Below are 25,785 nucleotides of genomic sequence, written 5' to 3' on the forward strand. Positions count from 1 at the left end.
CGGTAGAAGGGGTGTGTGTGTGTGAGAGAGAGAGAGAGAGATACGTAAATGGATTGGGGAAAATATGTTTTAAAGTGTATTTTGATATTATGACTGAAAATGTATGTGTTTGGTATGAATCATACATACATACATACATACATACATGCAGCACCGTGGACAGATATGACTTTGAGAACGTTTTCCAGTGAATTTAAATTAAATCTGTGTTGATGATCTCATTGTGGGCTCGCCCCCACCATTATCTCTGTCTTTCATTTCTTGCTGTGAAATGCTAGCATGAAAAGAAATATATTGGGAAAATGAATTGAGTTATCCTCTTGGAAAATCTTTAAATGCAGGGAATATGGGCATTCAGGCCCACCTTGACTTTGTTCAACCAATAGATGTCTACGATTTAAAAAAAACCTGAGAAGAGGCTAAATTCTATACTTCCTGATGATCGTAATGAATAAACTTTGGAAAATTCTGAGTTCTGGTAGCTTTGGTTATCAAGAACTCCTCAGGAATGGGATAGCAGGAGATATATGAGGTATAGTTACCTTCTTGGCTTACCATTGAGTAGACATTGTTTTTTGTTTGTAAAATTGTGTTGAGAGAGCTATTGAAAACCCTTAGTACAATCAATTTAATAGTCTAATAACTGTCTAGGTCTTTTGATTTTCTTTTTTTTTTTTTTGCTGTTTCCTTTCTGCCTGTTTTAAAAACTCACTAGTGTCTTTACTAGACACTCATTTTTCAATATTAGATGGTCTCTAAATTGCAGATTAATTGTACATATTATCCCTGTCCCCAGTTTCTTTAGATAATAGTTGGTCTTAATCTGTAGATCATAGTTAGTTAGAAAAACCTGGGTGTAAAAGTTGTTTACTTCATAAATAATTCTTGAAAGCAGTTCCATCATTTGTAAAAGATGTGAATTTCAGAAAACATTTTAGAAGGTAGAAGGCAGATATTTAGCAACATAATTTACAAAACTGCAGCTTATCTGGTAATGACTGCAATACTCTGTAATTTCAAATTCACCAGCACTATAAAAAGCAGCTGCTGCTGAATTTTGTTTAATATCATTATTGAATTTTTCCTTTACCAACTTAATAGTTTGGTTCATATACCCTGAGAGATTGTGGTTGAGAATATTTTAAGGCATAAAAGAATATTTACTCTTAAATTGTAAAGGATCAGAAAAATCAGAATTAAATCTTTCTGAGTTGTGTATCAGAGTATACGCAGAGGTATACCAGTGTGTTTCCTTTATATTGCGGTCAGTTCAGTTCAGTTCAGTTGTGTCCGACTGTTTGCTACCCCATGGACTGCAGCATGCCAGACTTCCCTGTCCATCACCAACTCCCGGAGCTTGCTCAAACTCATGTCCATCGAGTTGCTGATGCCATCCAACCATCTCATCCTCTGTTGTCCCCTTCTCCTACTGCCCTCAATCTTTCCCAGCATCAGGGTCTTCTCCAATGAGTCAGCTCTTCGCATCAGGTGGCCAAAGTATTGGAGATTCAGCTTCAGCATCAGTCCTTCCAATGAATATTCAGGATTGATTTCCTTTAGGATAGACTGGTTGGATCTCCTTGCAGTCCAAGGGACTCTCAAGAGTCTTCTCCAACACCACAGTTCAAAAGCATCAATTCTTTAGTACTCAGCTTTCTTTATAGTCCAACTCTTCACTTCCTTACGTGACTACTGGAAAAACCATAGCCTTGACTAGATGGACCTTTGTTGGCAAAGTGATGTCTCTGCTTTTTAATATGCTGTCTAGGTTGGTCGTAACTTTTCTTCCAAGGAGCAGGTGTCTTTTAATTTCATGGCTATAGTCACCATCTGCAGTGATTTTGGAGCCCAAGAAAATAAAGTTTGTCACTGTTTCCATTGTTTCCCCATCTATTTGCCATGAAGTGATGGGACTGGATGCCATGAGCTTAGTTTTCTGAATGTTGAGTTTTAAGCCAGGTTTTTCATTCTCCTCTTTCACTTTCATCAAGAGGCTTCCCTTTTTTCCCTTTATATAAACACTCACCCAAGGGATACCTGTATGTGCATGAATGTATATATACCTTCAGTTCCATAAATGGTATCAAATTTTGCTTCTTTCAGTTAACAATATGCCCTAGTGATCACATCATAGCACTTATATAGATTCCTCATTCCTTTTTTATAGTTCTATGTTACATGGTTGTGTGGGTGTACAGTGGTTCATTCCACAGGTTTTTTACTGATGGACATATGGGTTGATCTTCATATTTTTTTTTTTTTGCTGTGTAAATTAAATGATAGTATATTTTTTTGTGTTTTTACCAGATTATTTTTTGGAACAGAATCCTAAAAGTAGGTTTATTAGTTCAAAGAGTAAATGCATGTATATTTCTCTATATTATTTTTATTATGAGATTTCAAATGTGTATAGTTGAAAGAATTTTACAGTTAAAACCCTATACCCACCACCTGGATGCTTCTTGATGGTAGCATCCATTTATTGTCCATTTATCCATCCTTCTATGTATCAACTCATCTTATTTTTGATGCATTTCAAAAGAAATTGGCAGACATCTGTACACTTCCTTTAAACATTTCAGTATACTTCCTTTAAACATTTCAGTACGTATATCAGTAACTAGAGTTAAATATTTGTATAGAGATTTTCTTTCTTGATATAAGATTTACATACAATGCAATGAACAAATTGAGTAAATTTGCTCAGTTTTGATAGATGTATATGTCTCTGTAACCTAAGGCCCTACTAAGAAGTGGAACCTTAGCATCAGCCCAGCAAGTTCCCTTATATCCTTCAATTGATCCTTGACTCTGCCCTTGAAGAGGTGACCCCTGTTTGCATGTGTATATTTATATATAGATATACATATATATCTGTATATATTTAAACTTTTTATTTTATATTGGAATACAGCTGATTAACAATGTTGTGATAGTTTCAGGTGGATAGCAAAGGGATTCAGCCAGACGTATACATGTATCCATTCTCCCCCAGACTCCCCTCCCACCTAGGCCGCCACGTAACATGGAGCAGTGTTCCCTATGCTATACAGTAGGTCTTTGTTGGTTATCCATTTTAAATATAGCAGTGTGTACATGGCAGTCCCAAACTACCTAAAGATTCCTTCCCCCATTCTTCCCCCCGGAAATCATGTATATTTTTGATATTTAATCTGTAAATGATTTTGAGTGTATTTTGGACATAGTGCTGTATTCATTTCCTAAGGGGCAATAGAGAAAGTTTTTTCAGGATATGTATGTATGTGTGTATGAAAGATGTGCTTGAGAGGCATACCATTGTTAACATTTGTTTTATTTTTTGGTCTGGATTTCAAAGTTACCAACGTGACATATTTTTAATATTTTCCCTCTTATTTGCTTAAGCACCCCTGCTACTTTGGAACAGAACTACATAGTTTGTGAGCTGCAGCAAAAAATAAGTGTGCTGTATTCCTTTTTGAGAAGCCACCTGAAGAAGAAAAGTATTGTATTTTTCTCCAGTTGTAAAGAGGTACCTAATGTTTATTGTTCTTAAGTTATTCATGTTGAATTATCACATATAAATTTCAAATTTCAGTTATAAAATGCTACTTTTATTTTTTAATAAATGCAGTGCTAAATGTGAAGAGATTTGTAGATAATGAGAATCTTGTGTCTTCATTTTTAAAGGAACCCGTGGATGAGACTTCAAGCTCAATAAGGAAAGGCAGAAACTGCTTTTACTTCAGTGTTGTTAGCATCTAGCACAACACTTAGATTATGGTAGTCCTCAGTAAATATTGGTAGGACAGCAGTTGAATGACTTGGCTAACGGGAGGTCTCTATGACCTGACGTCTACCTCACCCTCTGTGAATACACCATTTATTTCCCTGCCTCTTTGTCTTTGTCCATGCCGATCTGCTTATCTCCCTGTGTTCCTCCATCTGGAGGAATGATTACTATCCTTTAAGGCTAAGCTCAAGCTCAAGTTTTATGCCTGAAAGTCCTTTTCTGACACTCCCCAACCCTCTTTTGACAATGAATTGCACCTTCCTCTGTCCTTTGGTAGTATTTTGATTATATCTGCCTTTGTTTATCAGCATTTCTTGAACACTAGTCATGTGCTTATAAGTAAAGGATTCAGTGATGTATAAGAAAACTTGGTCTTTTCTCTTTAAGAGAAGAAACTATGGTTCATTTTTGTATGTTACTATATTTCAGATTTCCTAATAACATATAGTTGTTGGTATATAGTAGATTGATTCTAGATTTATAGCTTTTGCAGTAGCTTAGCATGATGAACATGCAGCGAGTTTTCCTCCAATTTATGGGGAAGATAAGTAGTATTCTGTCTCTATTTTGAGGAAAGCACAGAACTTCATTATTTTTCCATGTAGAGAATGACTTCAGATTTTTTAACTTCTTTCAGATTTTTAGAATTTTATATTTTCCTAAAGAATGGATATTTTTCATATTTACATACAAGAAAATAATTTTAAGGGTTAATGTTTAAAGTTTTTACTCTGTAATACTCTGCTTTTCCTCTTCACAGTGGAAAAAGTATACTCTGCCCATTTTTGATCTATATTCTTTCTATATCTCTTCAGTTCTATGACTTTAAATGTTGTCTGTATTCTAACAATTGCCAAATCCACATCTTAAGCCTTGACTTTTTTCCTGAGCCTCTGACTTGTATATCCATTTGACTTCTAGATACTTCCATTTGGGTAAGCAGTGTAAGATTTCCTATTTCTGAGATCTGCTCCCTCCAACTCTTCCCCATCTCATTAAATGATCAAATCATAAATTCAATCTGTTGACAATTGTTAGTTTTACCACCTCTCACCACCCCTCTTGCTACCATGTAGTTTAAACCATGCTTAACTTTTTCTTAGACTCTTGGTTGATCTTCCGTTTCTGTAGTTCTTCCATTTCCATGTGTGCTTTTCTGAGAGGGTTGCCTAAGAGTGTATCTGTGGTCTGGTCTGTTGGTTCTTTCTCATCTCTGCTTTCACAGTAGCCTTCTAAAAAACTTCACAGAAGGAAAGGAGGAGTCCCTCTATGCCTAGTCTTACTAGTGCATTGTCTCGGGATCATAGACTCTTCCTAGCACCAGAGTATTATATGAGAAAATGAATGATGCTGGGGTAGCAAGTCAATTTTGTAATTAGGTGGTTTCCCATTCTTTCAACAAAATTTGAAGGAAGACTTAATGCAGTTACTAGCTGATAGATGTGGAGAAGGAAATGGCAACCCACTCCAGTATTCTTGCCTGGAGAATCCTGTGAACGGAGGAGCCTGGTGGGCTGCCGTCTGTGGGGTCGCACAGAGTCAGACATGAGTGAAGCGACTTAGCAGCAGCAGCAGCTGATAGATGAAATTATTTGTAATATACCATCATGACATATTTTATAGGAACTAAAAAAGTTAAGGTTCTTTCTAGTCCATTTTCTGTATTTTCATGAAAAAAGATTTTCTTAATACCTATATTAGAGAAATGGAATAAAATGATGCTTGACTCTGCCTCAGTTTAGCAATCACTAGTATTCATTTGTAAGTATGTAAACTAAAGAAAAATAAAACTAAAGCAACAGCTTCATCTAGTCTCATATATTGAGAGAGATAATAGAATTTAATTTTTTAAATCAAATTCTAGCATCTCTTTTTTTTGGCCAGTTCTAGGCAATAGCAACCCACTCCAGTACTCTTGCCTGGAAAATCCCATGGACAGAGGAGCCTGGTGGGCTGCAGTCCATGGGATCCCTAAGAGTCGGATACGACTAAGCGACTTCACTTTGACATTTCACTTTCATGCATTGGAGAAGGAAATGGCAACCCACTCCAGTGTTCTTGCCTGGAGAATCCCAGGGACGGCGGAGCCTGGTGGGCTGCCATCTATGGGGTCGCACAGAGTCGGACACGACTGAAGCGATTTAGCAGCAGCAGCAGCATACTAATAATTGTAATAGTGACTGAGTCTGAGAACTTTTAATGCAGCTTTACGGCTATAGAAAATTAAAACATATATATAGTTTTGTTGTTGAAAATAATGAATTGTGATAAAGTGATCAATACACTTTGCATAAAACAAGATAAAATTCTGTGAGGTCATGAAATAGAAATATGAGTTCAAGGAGGAAAAGACATGATGTAAAATTTTTCTGTTAAAGAAGAGGTTCTTCACATTTTGTTAGAAACTTTCCTTTTTTAACAATTGTTCTAGAGCAATCTTAGGTTTGCAGCAAAATTAAGGGGCCCCGCCCCACACATGTGTAGTCTCCCCTATTTTATATATTTTGAAATAACTGGTGGTGGATATCAAATTGCAGTGCTATTTAGAATCTGTTGGCTACATTTATGAGAGGTAAGTCTTTACTTTAAAATATATTTAAATTTATCAGAAATGACATTCTTTGCAACCACTTAGAAATGTCAGATACTGAACTTAATGATTTTGGGAGGGCATATTTATTTCAAAATTCTTTTAGGAAAAATAATATGAGCAAAAATGTTTGAAGACCACAGCTCCAGACTACATTTCCTTTTCTCTATTCTGTACTTTAATTCAACGTGTGCTCCATAATGCATTTTTCTGTTCATCTAGTAAACTGTTACCCAGAAGTACCAAATCATTTTTCGGTTAACGCCTAGGTTCAGTATCTGTACCGAGTGTTCTGCCGACTGCGCCCTGGTGTCTCCATCCTCGCCCTGCACGGGCGACAGCAGCAGATGAGAAGAATGGAAGTCTATAACGAATTTGTTCGCAAGAGAGCTGCGGTGCTCTTTGCTACCGATATTGCAGCCAGGGGGCTGGGTAAGAAAACTACTTTTGAGAAAATTTTCTGTGTTCACGGGCTTATAAAGGGTATATTTTGGTAATTCAAATAGTTTGACTCAAATAATTGGGCTTTCTTATTTTATAAAAGAAAAATTAGTAAATTGACAACTGAGATGACTAAGGATATGTCAGTGAAAATTTTTGTAGTAGTTTCACTTTTTGTGCTCTTGTTGTTTCATGATAGTAATTGCATCACAGAATCTTAAGGAGCTTACACAATCAAAGCGAAGTTAAAAATTTAAAGATATGAAAAAAATTGTTTCTCTGAAAATTGGAAACTTGACAAATACTACTACAAGAAAAATCAATGAAATCCATCTTTTCTCCAAACGTTTTACTTTTTATGTTAAGATCACTACATTTAATGTGTTTAAACTTTCAAAAAGCCACTATAATATTATACAACTGATGGCTTTGTGGGAGTGGGATGGGATATGGAAATAATTTCAGAGGAAAACTAGAGGTAAGAAAAAGGATGAAGAGAAATAAGTGGTAATTTGAATTCTTCTATCAGTCTTATTGCATTAATTATTATGGCAGATTTTAAACATACATGAAGAAATTGAGCATAAAATACCCTTATTATACACAGCACCCAGTTTGTGTGGTTATCTTTTTCTTGATCTCCCTTAGTGCCTGTCTCCTGTCCCTCTGGGAGTGTTTAAAGTAAATTCAGTCATCGTGTTAGTCCATTCATATGTGACTGGCAGCAGTAGTCAAGTATGCATAATTTTAAAGTTCTCTAGGCTGTTTCTCAGCCGCAGTAGCTCATTCTGTCTACCCTCTCCTACTCCCTACTCCCTCATTACTGTTTTGAATATGTAGTTTTGAAACATTTTAGTTATGTTTATATCTATATGTATTATACTCTGATTCCACCTGACCCTCCTGATTTTTGAACCTTAAATAGTTTAGGTCAGTGTAAGCAATTAATTATATTGCACATGTAATATGTTTTCTATATATATCACAATGAACAGATATAACTATTTTGTTATATTTTCCTTGCAGTTTGTTAAAGAAGCCAACGATTTATTAGATGTAGTTGGAATTCTTTTTGTCCCCTTGCCCAGTTTTTAAGTGAAGGCTATTCACCTCTTGTCTGTGATAGAAATCAGGAGGTCTGTAAACGTAGATGGAGAAAAAATTATATATATATTTTTACTAACCTTTAACGGAATTTAATATTTTCTTCAGTTATTGATGGAAGCCATGAATTGTTGTGTTAGTACCTGTAACCTTGTCATCAGTTGAAATCGTGCTGTTGTTCAGTTGCTCAGTTGTGTCTGACTGTTTGTGATCCACAGACTGCAGCACAACATGCTCCTCTGTCCTTCACTATCTCCTGGAGTTTTCTCAAAATCAGGTCTGTTGGGTCGATGATGCCATCCAAACATCTCATCCTCTGTCGCGCCCTTCTCCTCCTGCCCTCAATCTTTCCCAGCTTCAGGATCTTTTCCAGTGAGTCAGCTTTTCACATCAGGTGGCCAAAATATTGGGGCTTCAGCTTCAGCATCAGTCCTTCCAGTGAGAATTCAGGGTTGATTTCCTTTAGGATTGACTGGATTCAGTCCTAGGGTTGAATCAAATACTTTAGGATTTGATCTCTTTGCAGTCCTAGGGACTCTTAAGAGTCTTCACCAGCACCACAGTTCAAAAACATCAATTCTTTGGTGCTCAGCCTTCTTTATGGTCCAGCTCTCACATCTACATGATTATTGCAAAAACCATAGCTTTGACTATATCGACCTTTGTTGGCAAAGTGACATCTCTGCTTTTTAATACACTGTCTAGGTTTGTCATAGCTGTTCTTTCAAGGAGCAAGCGTCTTTTAATTTCATGGTTGCAGTCACCATCTTCAGTGATTTTGGAGCCCAAGAAAATAAAGTCTGTCACTGTTTCCATTGTTTCTCCATCTATTTGCCATGAAGTAATGGGACTGGATGCCATGATCTGAGTTTTTTGAATGTTGAATTTTAAGCCAGGTTTTTCACTCTCATCTTTTACCTTCATCAAGAGGCTCTTTAGTTCCTCTTCACTTTCTGCCATTAGGGTGGTGTCATCTGCATATCTGAGGTTATTGACATTTCTCCTGGCAGTCTTGATTCCAGCTTGTGATTCATCCAGCCTGGCATTTTGCATGATGTACACTGCTTAGAAGTTAAACAGGCAGAGTGACAATATACAGTCTTGATGTATTCCTTTTCCAATTTTGAACCAGTTCCTTGTTCCATGTCTGGTTCTAACTGTTATTTCTTGACCTGAATTCCATCACCTCCACTAGCTTTGTTTGTAGTAATGCTTTCTAAGGCCTCTTGACTTTACACACCAGGATGTCTGGCTCCAGGTGAGTGACCACACCATCATGGTTATCTGGGTCACTAAGACCTTTTTTGTACAGTTCTGTGTATTCTTGCCACCTCTTCTTAATCTCTTCAACTTCTGTTAGGTCCCTAGCATTTCTGTCCTTTATTGTGCCTGTCTTTGCATGAAATATTACCTTGGTATCTCTAATATCTCTTGAAGAGATCTCTAGTCTTTCTCATAGATATTTTCATTTTATATTGTAGTTTCTGTAGATATCTTGCAGTATTGTTTATACTTAATACAATTTTGATATTATGGTGGTCGATACATAAGTAAGTTGTGTTATTTAATATGTCAGTGAATAAGCATATACATTGCTATATAAACAATTCAATAGAATGTTTATTTCATTATAATTATTTTCTCTTATAATCCTGTATGTTTTACTTTATGCACTTAAAAATACTCTGAAAAGGGGTCGTAGGTTTTAACTATGGCACAAAAAATGTCAAGAAACTTTTTTAATTTAATTTTTTAAATTATTTATTTTACTTTACAACATTGTATTGGTTTTGCCATACAAAGCTTATATGATTGTATTCATGAGCAATATATAGTATTATCTTAGGTTCTTATGAAGCTTTATAAAGCAATATTGTACATCTCAGTTTATGACTTGCTTTTCAATCTTTCCATGTTGACATGTGAATTTCCAGTGTATTTGTGTCATGTGTCTCATGGTATGGCCAGGAATATCTTTAGAGTATACCAGTGTCTTTTTTAAACTTTATTTTACTCTTAATTTTTCCCAGTTCTATTTCTTAATGAATAATATGGGTAAAAATGAGTTATGAGACATAGTAGTCCCTGCTTTACCCACTCCTCACTCTCCAGAAGCAATTATTTCTCTTAGTATTTAGCTTCATATTTCCAAGTAGTTTTCTTATATTACTGATTGAGTTAAAATTTGTTTAGTTTTGTGTTTTCCATTCTGTTTTCTCAAATGTTCCAGCAGATGTCACCTGTTTAGTTACCTAACAGTTCAGACATAGCCTGTTTCTTTTTCCCTTGGGACCTTCCCATTGCAGCCTTTTGTCTGCAGCTCTGATCTGAACTGGTTGCTCCATAAGCTTGATGCATGTGATATTTTCCTTTCCAGATATCTCTCTTCCTTTTTTTTGATTTATTAATAATACTGTTATTTTTTAAATTAAAACTCGTCCTTTAATAGCTTCCTAAGTAAGAGTGTATGGGAGGTATATTTTTTGAATTATTACATGTGTTATGATGTCTTATTCTTAAATGACAATTGACTGAAAATTGAAATCTAGTTTGAAACAATTTTTTCTTAAAGCTGCAGATCGTGCTCCATTATCTTAGTAGTCAGTATTATGTTGACAAGATCTTTGCCATTCTGATTTTGTTTTTTGAGCCTCTTTTTCTTATTCTGGCTTTCCTTAGGGTTTTCTTTTTATCTACAGAGTCCTGAAATTTTATGATAATGTACTTTCGTGTGAGGTCCCATTTGGTGTATAGACATTCAGTATGTTTTTTCAATCTAGACCAGCACTATTCAATAGAATTTTCTATGATCATTGAATTGTTCTATGTTTGCACTAATACTGTAGATACTAGCTAAACATGACAGTTGTCCACTTGAAATGCGTCCAGTGCAATGAGGAAAGAATTATTTTATTAAATTTTAATTTAAACTTGACTAACGTTTCTCTATTGAGCAGCACATGATGGAGACTCATGTCTTTCCTTTGCAAGAAATAGGCTTCTGAATTCCTCTTTGGTGATTTGGTTAAATAAACTTTCAGTATTTATTTTCACTATGGAATTATTGCTTACTAATGGGGAATTTGTGTTCTTCGATTGTTTCCTTTCTCATATCTTTTTTATAGTATGTTTCCCCTCCCCCCTCTTATTTAATCTTTCTGGAAGAATATTTGACCTCTTTGATCAGTCCTCTAGTTTTCCTGTTTCTTCTGTTGCCATCTTACTGTCTCTTTCTTGTTATTTCTAGGAGATTTCTTGATTTTATATTTCAACTTTTCTGATTAAAATTTTAGTTAAGTACCGAGTGTTTCTTTTTTATAGCCTCTTATTCTTATCTGACGGACGCAGTGTTTTATTTCTCTGAAAGTAGTAGGTTAAAGTTCTCTTCACATTGTTTCTGTTTCTGCCGAGTTTCATTTTTACTCCTCTGTCTTTTCACTTTTTGAGACTTTTCCCAATTGTCCTCAGTTGGCTGTTTTATTATATTTACCAGTGAAACATCAGAAAAGATTATTTGCAGTGATTAGTATGTGGATGATGGTTGTTGACTAATGGCCTTCATTGCGGGGGGATTTTGGATGGAGTCTATCATCTTGTGGAGGACTCAAGACATCAAACTCTATTCAGTATTTTTTGAACATTGAATCTCTCCAGATAAGAATATGTCACTTTCGTGAGTCGAGGATTAAGCTTGCTACTGGCTCTGTAGAAACCTGGCAAGGAAGTAGACGTAGAGGGCTCCCACTCAGGCTTACACTCAGTACCCCTGTTTTCAAGGGCTCTGGTGCCTCTTGCTTCCACTCTCTCTGGTGTCTTGGTTTGAAGCCTTTCTCCAGAATAAGACAAGCTTTTCTGCCGGAGACCCAGGGTATAGGACCAGGAGAGGGGACCTGCGGGTCTGAGTGTTGCTTTCCACCTGTCTTCCTATTTATAGCCCTGAAACATGCCCTTGCCTTCTGAGGTACTTGGTACTTCAAGACCCAAGAGGAGAGTTGTTTTAAATATCTTTTCTCTTGTTTCCATTGGGTTTTGCCCATTCAAACAGATTCACTCCTTTTGAATAGCTTATATAGCTTTAGTGATAGTTTGATAGTTTTTATACTTTCAGGTACCCATAGGTACCATTATCATCACAAGTCAGTCTTTCTTTTTTTACTTTTTCCTCCCTCCCTCCCTCCCTTATTCCTTCCTTTCCTCTTGCCTCCCTCAGCTTTTTTGTTTGTGATAGACATTGTTCTGAAATCCTTACAGCAGAATCCATAAATGACTAAAGGTAATTCTCTTAAATTGTTGAGACCAGGATCTCTGGAAATAAATGGAAACTTTTGCAACCAGAAATACATATGAAATAATTACTGCTAGGAAGTGGGTAGAGGAATTTAAAAAGACATCTTTAGGAGATGGAAATAGCAGGAAAAGTAAATTTTCATTGAAATTTATAAATCAGTTTCATAGTTCACTGGGAGCTCATGGAGAAGTGGTTCTTTTAGGTTATTAACTATCCGAGTATTTAATTATTTTGTGTGACACAAAGCAATCTGTCTCCTCTGTCAGATAGAAAATAATCTTCACATTCAAACACTGTCATTAATTTTAGTTCAGTTGATCAAAAAAGAGAAGTGTTTATTATCTCTTGGTTCATGCAGTTAATTTTGTTTTTAATAGTGTTCACAGATGATATCTATCAGTTTGATGTGATGGGAAGCCCTGGCAAGCATTATTATAAAATAAAAATAGTACAGCAGGGCAGATCTTGGAACTGCTTTTTCAACTTGATGTTCCTCCTCTGCAGATTTCCCGGCTGTAAATTGGGTTCTTCAGTTTGATTGCCCAGAAGATGCCAACACATATATTCACAGAGCGGGTAGAACTGCCAGGTAGGTGTCCTGGCCTGTGTCTTTGCTTTTGGTTTCACCTAAGTAAAAAAACGTGCTTTCTTAATGGTATACAAATAAGGAAGGGAGGAATTCAGGTGAGTGCTGGTCTGACAGTTTTGTGATGTAGGCTGCTAGCATGCAGACAGCTCTTACGTGTCTCTCGGCTGAGACTTGATGATGAGGGCTGAGAAAAATCCATGAAAACTTGTTGTAGTGTTTTGTTTTAACTTTCTTCCCTTACTAAGCTTTTCATTAGAATTACTCACTGAGCATCATCTCTTTGATAAGACTGTTTGGTCTTCGTTTTCAGATGACAAAACTTGAGTGTTTTGAGCAGTTAAACATTTTGTTTGAAAATCTGTAGAGCCAGAATTTGAACCCAGGCAGTCTGACTCCTGTAGTCTAGATCTGTGCTCTTACCTTCTCCGGTACAGGTTCTGATAAGCAAGAAGGTGGTTTTGAATAATAGGTTGCTCTTTTCCTTTTTTTTGTGTGGGAATTACAGGCATTGCTGGGGATCGCTCCCAAAGATGCTCTTTTCACCACCCCCACATACCCCCTCACCCAATAAATTACCCTGTGTTGACTCACAAATGTGGGGGAACTCTCTGGAAAAGAGTATAGCAAAGTCAGTTATTTGGGGATTAAAGGCATAGAAACGTATATGAATAAATCAAAAGGATAGCATGTTATGTCATTACTGTTGAGGTTTCAGTGAAGTTGGGAGATGTGTGCTACAGGTACTATTTGGTGGTATGGTGGTTTAGTTGCTAAGTCATGTCCAACTCTTGCGACCCCATAGATTGTACCCCACCAGGCTCTTCTATCCATGGGATTTCCCAGGCAAGAGTACTGGAGTGGGTTGCCATTTCCTTCTCCAGGGGTTCTTCCCAACCGAGGGATCGAACCTGGGTCTCTTGCATTGCAGGCAAGTGTCCTGCATTGCAAGCGGTCTTCTGCATTGCAGGTGGTCTCTTTACTATTTGGTAGTACTTAGAGTTCTTCTTTTACCTCAGTAATTTCATATCCAGAAATTGATCTTAAGAAAATAGTTTCTATAAAGATGTTCATCTTACTGACATTTGTAATAAGAATTGGGAATAACCAATTAAATGTTAGACCCAAGATCACTAAATATATGGCAGAAACAGAACTAGAACTCAGATTCTTTTGACCCCAGATTTCATTCTTTTTTTACTAAGTAACCATGCATGAAAGACCAGCCATGTGTGAGGTACTGGATTAGGCCTGGTGTGAGCTTCTGCACAAAAATAAGGTATAGTGTGCATTCCACTAAAGAAGTTTGTTACCTTAAAACAAACCTTAAAACAGTCTATAGTAGAGGCATATACAGTATTAGAGGTATTGACAGAAGTTTTGTGGAGCTCCAGAGGAAGTAGAGAAGGAAAACTTCACTGAGGAGAAACAGTTGGGTTCAGTCTTGATTGGCAGAGTTCTTGGGAGGCAACTTGATACAAGGTATTTCTTTCTCTATTAACTACAGGTATCTCTGTATTTTAACTCAGATTCAAATACCATCTACTCTTGATAATTTTTTTGAAGGTGGGACTACTAGAAAATTCAAGAATTCTACATGTCCATATTCTAAAATGTGATTCTTCCCCTATGCATCTCCAAACACTGAGCCCCTAGTCTCTAATTAAATATTGTTCCCTAAACTTAACAAATGGTCTATGTGTTGTGCAGTATTGCAGCCCCTTGCAATCTGTGACTTTTTAAATTTAAATTAGTAAAATTAAAGTAAAAATTCAGTTTCTCATTCACACTAGTTACATTTAAACTGCTTATAGCCACATGTGGTTAGTACCATATTGAATAGAGCAGGTATAGAACCTTTTTATCATTATGGAAAGTTCTATCAAATATTACTAGTGTATGTTTAAATTACATTTTGTTTAAAATTGTTGAACCAAAGAACCATAGGTTCATATAATAAAACCATAAAATAGACATTAGAACTGAGAGTAATCTGGATTCACTCACTCATTTATTCTATATGGATTTAACAGATACCTATTAAGTGCCAGGCATTGTACCTAGTAGGCAATATAATGAGCAAAACAGACACGATTCTGACATCTTTCATCTTGAAACCTAGAGGGAACAGTAAAATATGTAATGTGATTGATTATTTGCTTCTATCTCTAATTTTGTTGAGGTCATGAGAGCAAATGACAACTCTCTTGGGTTTAAATGTACAAAGAGAAGTAGACATTTTTGTCTACTGAGAGGTTATAATCTTTCTGAGTCACTAATGAAAGTTTTCTTTCAGGGAATTTTGTAGGATTTTGAGGTGTGAGCTTATTGACAAGCATTTTTACCTCATTTAGATTCAAATATGAGATTCTTTAAATGTGATTACATTTTGTTTTTTAAAAATTTGGAAACAACCTAAATAGTAATCACAATAAGGTTGTGATTAGTTATGATTAATCACAAATTGGTTATTATTAACTATCTCTTTCGTTTTGCATTTTCTTTCATCAGAAATGCATGAATGTTTATAATATGGATGTCAGTGAGACATTATTGCTTATTGATGGAAGAGACATCAACTATTGGTTTAAATGGACCAGTTATTTCTGATTTTTAAAACACTAACTTCAGTTTAATGAGTTCCCAGGGATGTCAGGATCCTTAAGACCCAAGATTTAAATCTTCATCTAATAAAGTCCATCATTTGCCAGCAGGCTTGCTCTTCTACCTGTACTGTACCCATTTCAACCAATGGACTCAAGTTTGAAAGTGTCCCCTATCCTTTGCTTATCTAGGAAGTCTCTCTGGAGTTAGTTCTCTTAAAATTTTCTTTGTATCCACTATTGGCATCCCACTCCAGTATTCTTGCCTGGAGAACCCCTTGGGCAGAGGAGCCTGGGCAGGCTGCAGTCCAAAGGGTTGCAGAGTCAGACATGACTGAGTGACTGAGCATACACGTACTCGCCATTTTTGGCTGATTTTAAAGGGAAACATTTTTTTCTTTGTGTTTGGTGAGTTTTGTTTTTGTTTCAGCTCAAGTGGAAGTTTTTCCTGTTCTATACCTTAACAAGATGTAGAGTTCCTCCTTTCTATTTTCTAATTTTCATGAACTGTTTTTTTTTAAAATTAATTTATTTTAATTGGAGGCTAATTACTTTACAGTATTGTGGTGGTTTTTGCCATACATCGACACAAATCAGCCATGGGTGTACATGTAACCCACCATCCTGAACCCTGCTCCCACCTTCCTTCCCACCCCATCCCTCTGGGTTGTTCCAGAGCACCACCTTTGGGTGCCCTGCTTCATGCATCAAATTTGCACTGGTCATCAGTTTTATATATGGTAATAAATATGTTTCAATGCTGTTCTCTCATATCGTCCCACCCTTGCCTTCTCCCACATAGTCCAAAAGTCCGTTCTTTACATCTGTGTCTCTTTTACTATCTTGCATATAGGGTTGTCGTTACCATCTTTATAAATTTCATATATATGCATTAATATACTGTATTGGTGTTTCTCTTTCTGTCTTACTTCACTCTGTATAATGGGCTCCAGTTTCATCCACCTCATTAGAACTGACTCAAATGTGTTCTTTTTTATAGCTGAGTAATATTCCATTGTGTATATGTACCACAGCTTCCCTATCCATTCATCTGCTGCAGGACATCTAGGTGGCTTCCATGTCCTAGCTATTGTATAATTTTCATGAGCTGTTTTAATGTTTAGACATTTTTCAGTTGATTCTGATTTACCCTGTGGGCTGAGGAAAGGAGAGAATATTATAATAGTGGAAGATAAAACTGTTTAACAATAGGATTGTACTAGAGGATTCAAAGAGAAATCATTAGCAGTGGCTGATGGAATTAATATTTCACTACTGTTTAATTCACCTCAGTGAGTATGTAGCATGTATGAATTTGTACATGTACCCGAGCACACATTTGCATTTTGTGGCCCTGTGGGTCTCTGGATAGGTGAGGTTGGTGGATATCATCTCTCATTGCTGTATTGGACAAGGCCAGACAGACTTTTTAGATGTGCCAATTGTGTGGGCATGAATAGAGTAAACTGATTACTTTGTAGACTACATTTAGCAGTGTTTTAAAATTATCCATTCTGGAGAGGAAAGGGAAAGTGATTGGGTATGAGGTTTGGGGGGGGGAAGGTAATGAAAATGTTCTAAAATAAATTGTGGTGATAGTTGTACACTTGTGACTATATTAAAGCCACAGAGGTGTACAGTTTAACTAGGTGAGTTTTAAGGTACATAAATTATAACTCAATAAAGTTTTTAGTGGGATGAAAAAAAAATTATCCATCCTGTATGAAGATTATTGGCTATCTCAGTATATCAGAAAAAGATCCAATAAGGGGAAATATTTCAGCGTGCATGGTTCCTGGAGAGTTGTTAAAAGTCTTACATAGTTGAACATGCCATGGTGAGCATTAAATTGGTTTTAACTGTGGAGATGAAGATCCACTGTAGTGTTCTTGCCGGAGAATCCCAGCAATGGGGGAGCCTGGTGGGCTGATGTCTATGGGGTCACACAGAGTTGGACACGACTGAAGTGATTTAGCAGCAGTGGAGATGAAGAGGTGGTACAACATCACAGTGATTGTGTTTGGAGAGAGAATATCAATTTGAAAAATTATTGTAATGCAGTTTCTGTATGGTCTTTAATTTTGAACGTACAAGCCTGTTTGACCCTTTGTAACCAATTAAAAATATTTTCAGTTGATTATTTTAGATGTATAGTTAGTGGAAAAGTTTAGCATATATAATACTTATTTTCCCTTAGGCAGTCTAATAAAAAAAAATAACCAAACTGCAAAAAGTTAAAAGTTGTTGTTAATGGACTTAGAGATAATTAGAAAGTTTCATGGGCCATCAGACTGGATAATTGAATTGAATAAAGGCTAAATTAAAATATAAAACTAATTAAAATCCTGTGTATATGCTGTAATTAAAGCTAGGTTGCCATATAGTGCTTGCTTTTGAAAGTGAACTATGATATATGAAAACAGGTAAATGAATTCACTGTGGCAAAATAGCTACAGTTTGGGGGACTCCTTTTTTCCCTTTCTATATTTTAGCTAAAAATAAATGGTGATTTGGGTACTTGCTGCCTTAACTGCTTTTTCTGTTTTAATTTATTCACCTATTTAAAATTCTTTTGATCTTTTAGCAATCTAGAGAAATTTCTATTTTTCTTAACTGTCCACACCCCTTTTAACAAAATGATTTCATTTAGAGGCAAGAGAGGCAAGGAAATGAATCCAGTTTTACAAAGCTCTGTCCTGTGATACATTCTACTGCTTAAAAGCAAATGTCTTTAGGGCTTGTAGGTTTTGGTACACATAAAACAAAGCTCTTCTATTTCTTATAAAAATGCTCAGTTGAAAATAAAAAGATTTGGGAATGAAAGTCCTTACACATCAGAAACTCCTAATTTTTAAAATGCTTTTTGGGAAGTAGGGGTCTATGGGTGGAAGATGGGAATTTATATATATGTAACTGTGTATATATAAACAGTTTAGAATTTTTAGGTAAAAGATACTGTTTGATTTTTCAGAGTAGTGGTAAAATTCTAGCAATATTTCAACTGAGCCTTACTTGCCTGGCTGTGTCTAGTGAATCTCAGATTTTATTTGTGGGAGAGTTAGGTAGCAAAATGTGGATCCAGTAGGGGGCAGCAGAGGCTAGCTCTTTGCATTGCATACTCAGCCACAGCAAGTACGAAGATGGCAAGCAGTTAAAATTTCTGATGTGATAACTGGTGAAGAGTTCATGGTTTATTTGTGGAAAATACTAGTACTTTATGGAATAGATAATTAGAATTTTTTAAACAGTGTTTTTAATTGGTTTATAAATTGAAATAATAAAAGTGAAAAGACAATTTCCATGAGCATTAATTTATTGATGTATACTGTGTTTATCTTAGGAGTAATCTTGGCTAGTGAAAATTCGTACTGCTTTGATTCCTCCCTTGGCTGAAGATCCTAACTTTAGACCACTCCTCCTAGAGACTGGTGCTTCCTCAGATGGCCTTCTGCCTTTTTTGTTGTTATCTACAATTTAAAACTTTAAAAAAGGGCAAGACTGATCCTTTATTTTGCATCAAAAAGCATTGAGCTGGGTTAGGCTGTGACCACTGTAGCTATAGAGGTAGATAAGGGGGCTGATATTTCTTGTTGTTGTTGTTTACTCAATCACTCCAACTCTTTGTGACACCATGAACTGCAGCATGCCAGGCTTCACTGTCCTTCACCATCTCGCAGAGCTTGCTCAAACTTACGTCCATTGAGTCAGTGATGCCATCCAATCATGTCATACTTTGTCGTCTCCCCTGCTCAATCTTTCCTAGCATCAGGATCTTTTCCAGTGAGTCAGTTCTTTGCATCAGGTGGCCAAAATATTGGAGCCTCAGTTTCAGCATCTGTCCTTCTAATATTTATTAGATGTCCTTAGATGTCTGAATATTTATTCAGAATTGATTTCCTTTAGGATTGACTGGTTTGATCTCCTTGCAGTCCAAGGGACTCTCAAGAGTTTTCTCCAACATCGCAGTTCAAAAGCATCAATTCTTTGGTGCTCAGCTTTCTTTATGGTCCAACTGTCACATCCATACATGACTACTGGGAAAAGCATAGCTTTGACCAGACAGACCTTTGTTGGCAAAGTGATGACTCTGCTTTTTAAAATGCTGTCTAGGTTGGTCATAGCTTTTCTCCCAAGGAGCAAGCATCTTTTAATTTCATGGCTGCAGCCACCATCTGCAGTGATATTGAAGTCCAAGAAAATAAGGTCTGTCACTGTTTCCATTGTTTCCCCATCTATTTCCCATGATGTGATGGGATTGGATTCCATGATCTTCGTTTTTTGAATGTTGAGTTTTTTTTTTTTTTTTCCCAACCCCCCCTGAATGTTGAGTTTTAAGCCAACTTTTTCACTCTCTTTCATCTTCATCAAGAGGCTCTTTAGTTCCTCTTTGTTTTCTGCCATAAGGATGGTGTCATCTGCATATCTGAGGTTATTGATATTTCTCCCGGCAATCTTGATTCCAGCTTGCGCTTCATCCAGCCAAGCATTTCGCATGATGACTCTGCATAAAGTTAAATAAGCAGGGTGACAGTGTATAGCCTTGATGTATTCCTTTCCCAATTTTGAACCAGTCTATTGTTCCACATCCAGTTCTAACTTTTGCTTCTTGACCTGCATACAGGTTTCTCAGGAGGCAGGTTAGGTGGATTGGTATTCCCATCTCTTTCAGAATTTTCCACAGTTTGTTGTGATCCACACAGTCAAAGGCTTTAGTGTAGTTAGTGAAGCAGAAGTAGATGTTTTTCTGGAATTCTCTTGCTGTTTCAGTGATCCAACAGATGTTGGCAATTTCATCTCTGGTTCCTCTGCCTTTTCTAAAACCAGCTTGTACATCTGGAAGTTCTTAGTTCATGTACTGTTGAAACCTGGCTTGGAGAATTTTGAGCATGACCTTGCTAGCATGTGAAATGAGTGCAGTTGTTCAGTAGTTTGAACATTCTTTGTCATTGTCTTTCTTTGGGATTGAATGAAAACTGATCTTTTCCAATTCTGTGACCACTGCTGAGTTTTCCATATTTGCTGGCATATTGAGCAGAGCACTTTAATGGCATCATCTTTTAGGATTTGAAATAGCCTAGGTGGAATTCTGTCACCTCTACTAGCTTTGTTCCTTGTGATGCTGCCCAAGGCCCACTTGTCTTCACACTCCAAGGTGCCTGGCTCTAGGTGAGTGATCACACCATTGTGGTTATCTGGGTTGTGAAGGTCATTTTTGTCTAGTTCTTCTGTGTATATTTGTCACCTCTTCTCAGTATCTTCTGCTTCTGTTAGGTCCCTACCATTTCTGTCCTATATTATGCCCATCTTTTCATGAAATGTTCCCATGGTATCTCTAATGTTCTTGAAGAGATCTCTAGTCTTTCCCATTTTATTGTTTTCCTCTATTTCTCTGCATTGCTCACTTAGAAAGGCTTTCTTATCTCACCTTGCTATTTATTGGATATTTCTTAGGAGTCTTTTATTTCCTAGCACTTCCTCCTTGTTTTTCTGCTGTCTGTTCTCAACACAGCAGACAGAGTGATCCTTTAAGACACAAGTAAGTTGTATTTAGGGAAAGGGTATTGGTGGCAAAGTAGAGGGTGAACATACACGCAAAAAGCAAAAATACAAGTCAGGTCTTGTCATTCCTTTCATGGCTTCCTTGTTCACTCAGAGCGAAGTTTAATGGGTCTATACTACTGAACCCTTCTCCAATCTTGATTCCTATTAGCCTCCTCTTGTTCCCTTGCTCTTCACTGGTCTTGCTGTTTAGAAGCCAGGCATGTTTTTGCCTCAGAACTTTTATATTCTATTTCTTCCACAGTAATGCTTTTTCCTCAAGTATCCACATGGCTGTCTGTCTTTATACTGCCCCAAACACTCCTCTTTACCATGCTCTATATTTTCTTTTTTCCATAACACTTAACACCTTCAAATTAACCTTAGAGCGTTAATTGATTATATTTACTGTTTTTTCTCTTTCTCTTTACTAGAATGTAAGCTCCACAAAGGCAAAAGAGCTTTTCTACTTAATTGTTATTCTCAGAGAGCTTAGAACAAGGCCTGGAATGGAGTAGGCACTTGAGATAACACAATTAGTTCCTCAAATCAGACTCATGAGCCAGAGATGACATATTAATTATGTATTGTGGTGTAATGAATTACCCCACAACATAGTGACTTGAAGCAAGAGCCGTATATCATCCCATGGTTTCTGTAGTTTAGGAATACAGGTGTGGCTCATCTGGGCCCTTTGGCTCTTGGTCTGTCATAAGGCTGCAGTCAAGATGTAACAGGTACCGTGAGGCTCAGCTGGTGGTCGATCTGTTTCCAATCTCATGTGCTTGTTAACAGGATTCATTCTCTCAATGGCTGTTGGTCAGAGGTGTCTTCCAGTTCCTTTCCATGTGGCCCTCCTCTTCGGATGGCGTCTCGCATTGTGGCAGCTGGCCTCATCAGACAGAGCACATGAGAGGGGAAGAAGGAGTAAGGTGGAAACAGCAGTGTCTTTTATGGCCCAGACTCAGAAGTCACACTCCATCTGTCTTTAATTATTGAATACAACACATTAGTTTAGGCATACAACATAACAATTCAGTATTGGTATATTTTGCAAAATAAATTTTTTTTCTTGTAAAGAAAACTTTTAATGTCTACTCTCTTGTTGTTATTCGATCCCTAAGTCATGTACGATTCCTTGTGACCTCACGAACCGCAGCACTCCCGCTCCCTCATCCTTCACTCTCTCCCGAGTTTGCTCAAACTTATTATGTCCATTGAGTTGGTGATAGTGCCCAACCATCTGTTGCCCCCGTCTCCTCCTGCCCTTAATCTTTCCCAGCATCAGGGTCTTTTCCAATGAGTCAGCTCTTTGTATCAGGTGGCCAAATATTGGAGCATCAGCTTCAGCAGTAGTCCTTCCAGTGAATATTCAGTGTTGATTTCTTGTAGGACTGACTGGTTTGATCTCCTTGCTGTCCAAGGGACTTACAGGAGTCTTCTCCAGCACTATGATTTGAAAGCATCAATTCTTTGGTGCTTAGCCTTCTTTATGGTCAAACTCTCAAATCCATACATGGTGGTGTGGTGATTTAGTTGCTAAGTCGTGTCTGACTCTTGCGATCCCATGGACTGTAGCCTGCCAGGCTCCTCTGTCTGTGGGATTCTCCAGGCAAGAATGCTGGAGTGGGTTGCTGTTTCCTTCTCCAGAGGATCTTCCCGACCCAGGAAAAACCATAGCTTTGACCATATGGACCTTTGTTGGCAAAGTGATGTCTCTGTCTTTTAATACACTGTCTAGGTTTGTTAATAGCTTTTCTTCCAAGGAGCAAGTGTCTTTTAATTTCATGGCTGCAGTCACCTTCTGCAGTGATACTGGAGCTAAGAAAATAAAGTCTGTCACTGTTTCCATTGTTTCCCCATCTGTTTGCCATGAAGTGATGGGACCGGATGCCATGATCATAGTTGTTTTTAATGTTGAGTTTGAAGCCAGCTTTTTCACTTTCCTCTTTCACCCTTATCAAAAGGCTCTTTAGTTCCTCTTCACTTTCTGCTATTAGAGTGGTGTCATCTGCATATCTGAGGTTGTTGACATTTCTACTGGCAGTCTTGATGCCAGCTTGTGAGTCATCCAGCCCACCATTTTGCATGATGTTCTCTGCATAGAAATTAAATAAACAGGGTGACAGTATACAGCCTTGCCGTACTACTTTCCCAATTTTGAACCAGTTCCTTGTTCCATATCCAGTTCTGACTTTTGCTTCTTGACCTGCATACAAGTTTCTCAGGATAGGTCAGGTGGTCTGGTGGTCTCATCTCTTTAAGAATTTTCCACAGTTTATTATGGGCCACACAGTCAAAGGCTTTAGCATAGTCAATGAGGCAGAAATAGATGTTTTTCTGGAATTCTCTTGTTTTATCTATGATCCAGCAGATGTTGGCAGTTTCATCTCCGGCTCCTCAGCCTTTTCTACACTCAGTTTGTATATCTGGAAGTTCTCAGCTGACAGACTGATGAAGCCCAGCTTGAAGGATTTTGAGCAGGACCTTGCTAGCATGTGAAATAAGCACACTTGTGTGGTAGTTTGAACATTCTTTGGCATTGCCTTTCTTTGGGATTGGGATAATAACTGACCTTTTCCAGTCCTTTGGCCATTGCTGCATTTTCCAAATTTGCTGGCATATTAAGTGCAGCACTTTGACGGCATCATCTTTTAGGATTTGAAATAGCTCAACTGGAATTCCATCACCTCTGCTAGCTTTGTTCATAGCAATGCTTCCTAAGACCCACTTGACTTTACACTCCAGAATGTCTGGCTCTAGGTGAGTGACCACACCATCGTGGTTATCTGGGTCACTAAGACCATTTTTGTATAGTTCTGTGTATCCTTGCCAGCTCTTCTGCTTCTATTAGGGCTTTGCTGTTTCTCTCCTTTATTGTGCTCATCTTTACGTGAAATGTTCCCTTGGTATCTCCAGTTTTCTTGAAGAGATCTCTAGTCTTTCCCATTTATTGTTTTTCTCTATTTCTTTGCATTGTTCACTTAAGAAGGCTTCTTATCTCTCCTTGCCATTCTCTGGAACTCTGCATTCAGTTGGGTATATCTTTCCTTTTCTCCTTAGCCTTTCACTTCTCTTCTTTCCTCAGCTATCTGTAAGGCCTTCTCAGCCAACCGCTTTGCCTTCTTGCATTTCTTGTTTTGGGGCATGGTTTTAGTCACTGACTCCTATACAGTATTGAGATCCTCCATCTATAGTTCTTCACGCATTCTGTCTACCAGATCTAACTTCTTGAATCTATTTGTCACTTCCACTGTATAATCATAAGGTATTTGATTTCAGTCATACCTGAATGGCTTAAGTGGTTTTCCCTACTTTCTTCAGTTTGAGCCTGAATTTTGCTATAAGGAGCTCGTGTTCTGAGCCACAGTCAGGTCCAGGTCTTGCTTTTGCTGACTGTAAAGAGCTTCTCCATCTTTGGCTGCAAAGAGTATAATTGATCTGATTTCAGTATTGACTGTCTGGTGGTGTCCATGTATAGCGTCATCTCTTGTTTTGTTGAAAGAGGGTGTTTGCTATGACCAGCGTGTTCTCTTGGCAAAGCTTTGTTAGCCTTTGCCCTGTTTAATTTTGCAGTCTAAGGCCAAAAGTGAAAGTAAAAAGGGAAGTGAAAGTGAAAATCTCCCAGTTGTGTCTGACTCTTTGCGACCATATGGACTATACGCTCCATGGAATTCTTGAGGCCAGGATACTGGAGTGGGTAGCCATTCCTTTCTCCAAGGGATCTTCCCAACCCAGAGTTCAAACCCAGGCCTCCCACGTTGCAGGCAGACTCTTTACCAGCTGAACCACCAGGGAAGCCCCAGAGTACTGGAGTGCGTAGCCTGTCCCTTCTCCAGTGGATTTTCCTGGCCCAGGAATCGAACTGGGGCCTCCTGCATTGCTGGTGAATTCTTTACCAGCTGGGCTGTCAAGTGATACATGGAGTAACCGGGTAGTTTGGCAATTCTAAAGGCCAGACTTGCCTATTACTCCAGGTATCTCTTGACTTCCTCCTTTTGCATTCCAGTCCCGTATGATGAAAAGGACATCTTTTTTTGGTGTTAGTCCTAGAATGTCTTGTTTGTCTTCATAGAACTGTTCACCTTCAGCTTCTTTGGAATTAGCGGTTGGGGCATAGACTTGGGCTACCCTGACATTGAATGTTTTGCCTGGGAAACAAACTGAGATCATTCTATCATTTGGGGATTGCAGCCAAGTAGAGCATTTCTGACTCTCTTGTTGACTATGAGGGCTATTCCATTTTTTCTTAGGAATTCTTGCCCACAGTAGTAGATATAATGGTTGTCTGAATTAAATTTGCCTGTTCCTATCCATTTTAGTTCACTGATTCCTAAAATGTTGATGTTTAGTTACCCTTGCCATTATCTGCTTCACCACTTCCAATTTACCTTGGTTTGTGGACCTAACAGTCCAGGTTCCTGTGTAATATTGTTTTTGACAGCATGGGCTTTACTTTCACTACCAGACACGTCCACGTCTGAGTGCTGTTTCAGCCTTGGCCCAGCTGCTGCATTCTTTTTGGAGTTATTTCCCCACTCTCTACAGTAGTGTATTGGACAGCTACTGACGTGGGGGCTCATCTTCCAGTGTCATGTCTTTTTGCCTTTTCATACTATTCATGGGATTTTTGAGGCAAGAATACTGAAGTAATTTGCCATTCCCTTCTCTAGTGGACCTCGTTTTGTCAGAACTCTCCACCGTGACCCGTCCATCTTGGGTGACCCTGCACTGCATGGCCCATAGCTTCACTGAGTTACTCAAGGTGATGATCCATGTGATCATTTTGGTTAGCTTTCTGTGATTGTGGTTTTCGTTTTGGAGTCTGTGGGATTATAGTTCTTGCTTCTTCTGTCTGCCCTA

General features: G+C 37.7%; 1 protein-coding gene across 1 annotated transcript in view; it reads left to right on the top strand.

The window, feature by feature from the left end:
• The window catches only part of DDX10 (DEAD-box helicase 10), a 284,268-nt gene that overhangs the window by 16,834 nt on the left and 241,649 nt on the right, over positions 1-25,785 (top strand). Inside the window, exons 7-9 of the mRNA XM_043898607.1 lie at positions 3,385-3,511; positions 6,632-6,794; positions 12,700-12,784. Of these exons, the coding sequence (XP_043754542.1) occupies positions 3,385-3,511; positions 6,632-6,794; positions 12,700-12,784 (375 nt within the window). The remainder of the gene's footprint in view (positions 1-3,384; positions 3,512-6,631; positions 6,795-12,699; positions 12,785-25,785) is intronic.

The sequence above is a fragment of the Cervus elaphus genome, chromosome 1 (genome assembly GCF_910594005.1).
Source record: "Cervus elaphus chromosome 1, mCerEla1.1, whole genome shotgun sequence".
Classification (NCBI taxonomy): domain Eukaryota; kingdom Metazoa; phylum Chordata; class Mammalia; order Artiodactyla; family Cervidae; genus Cervus; species Cervus elaphus.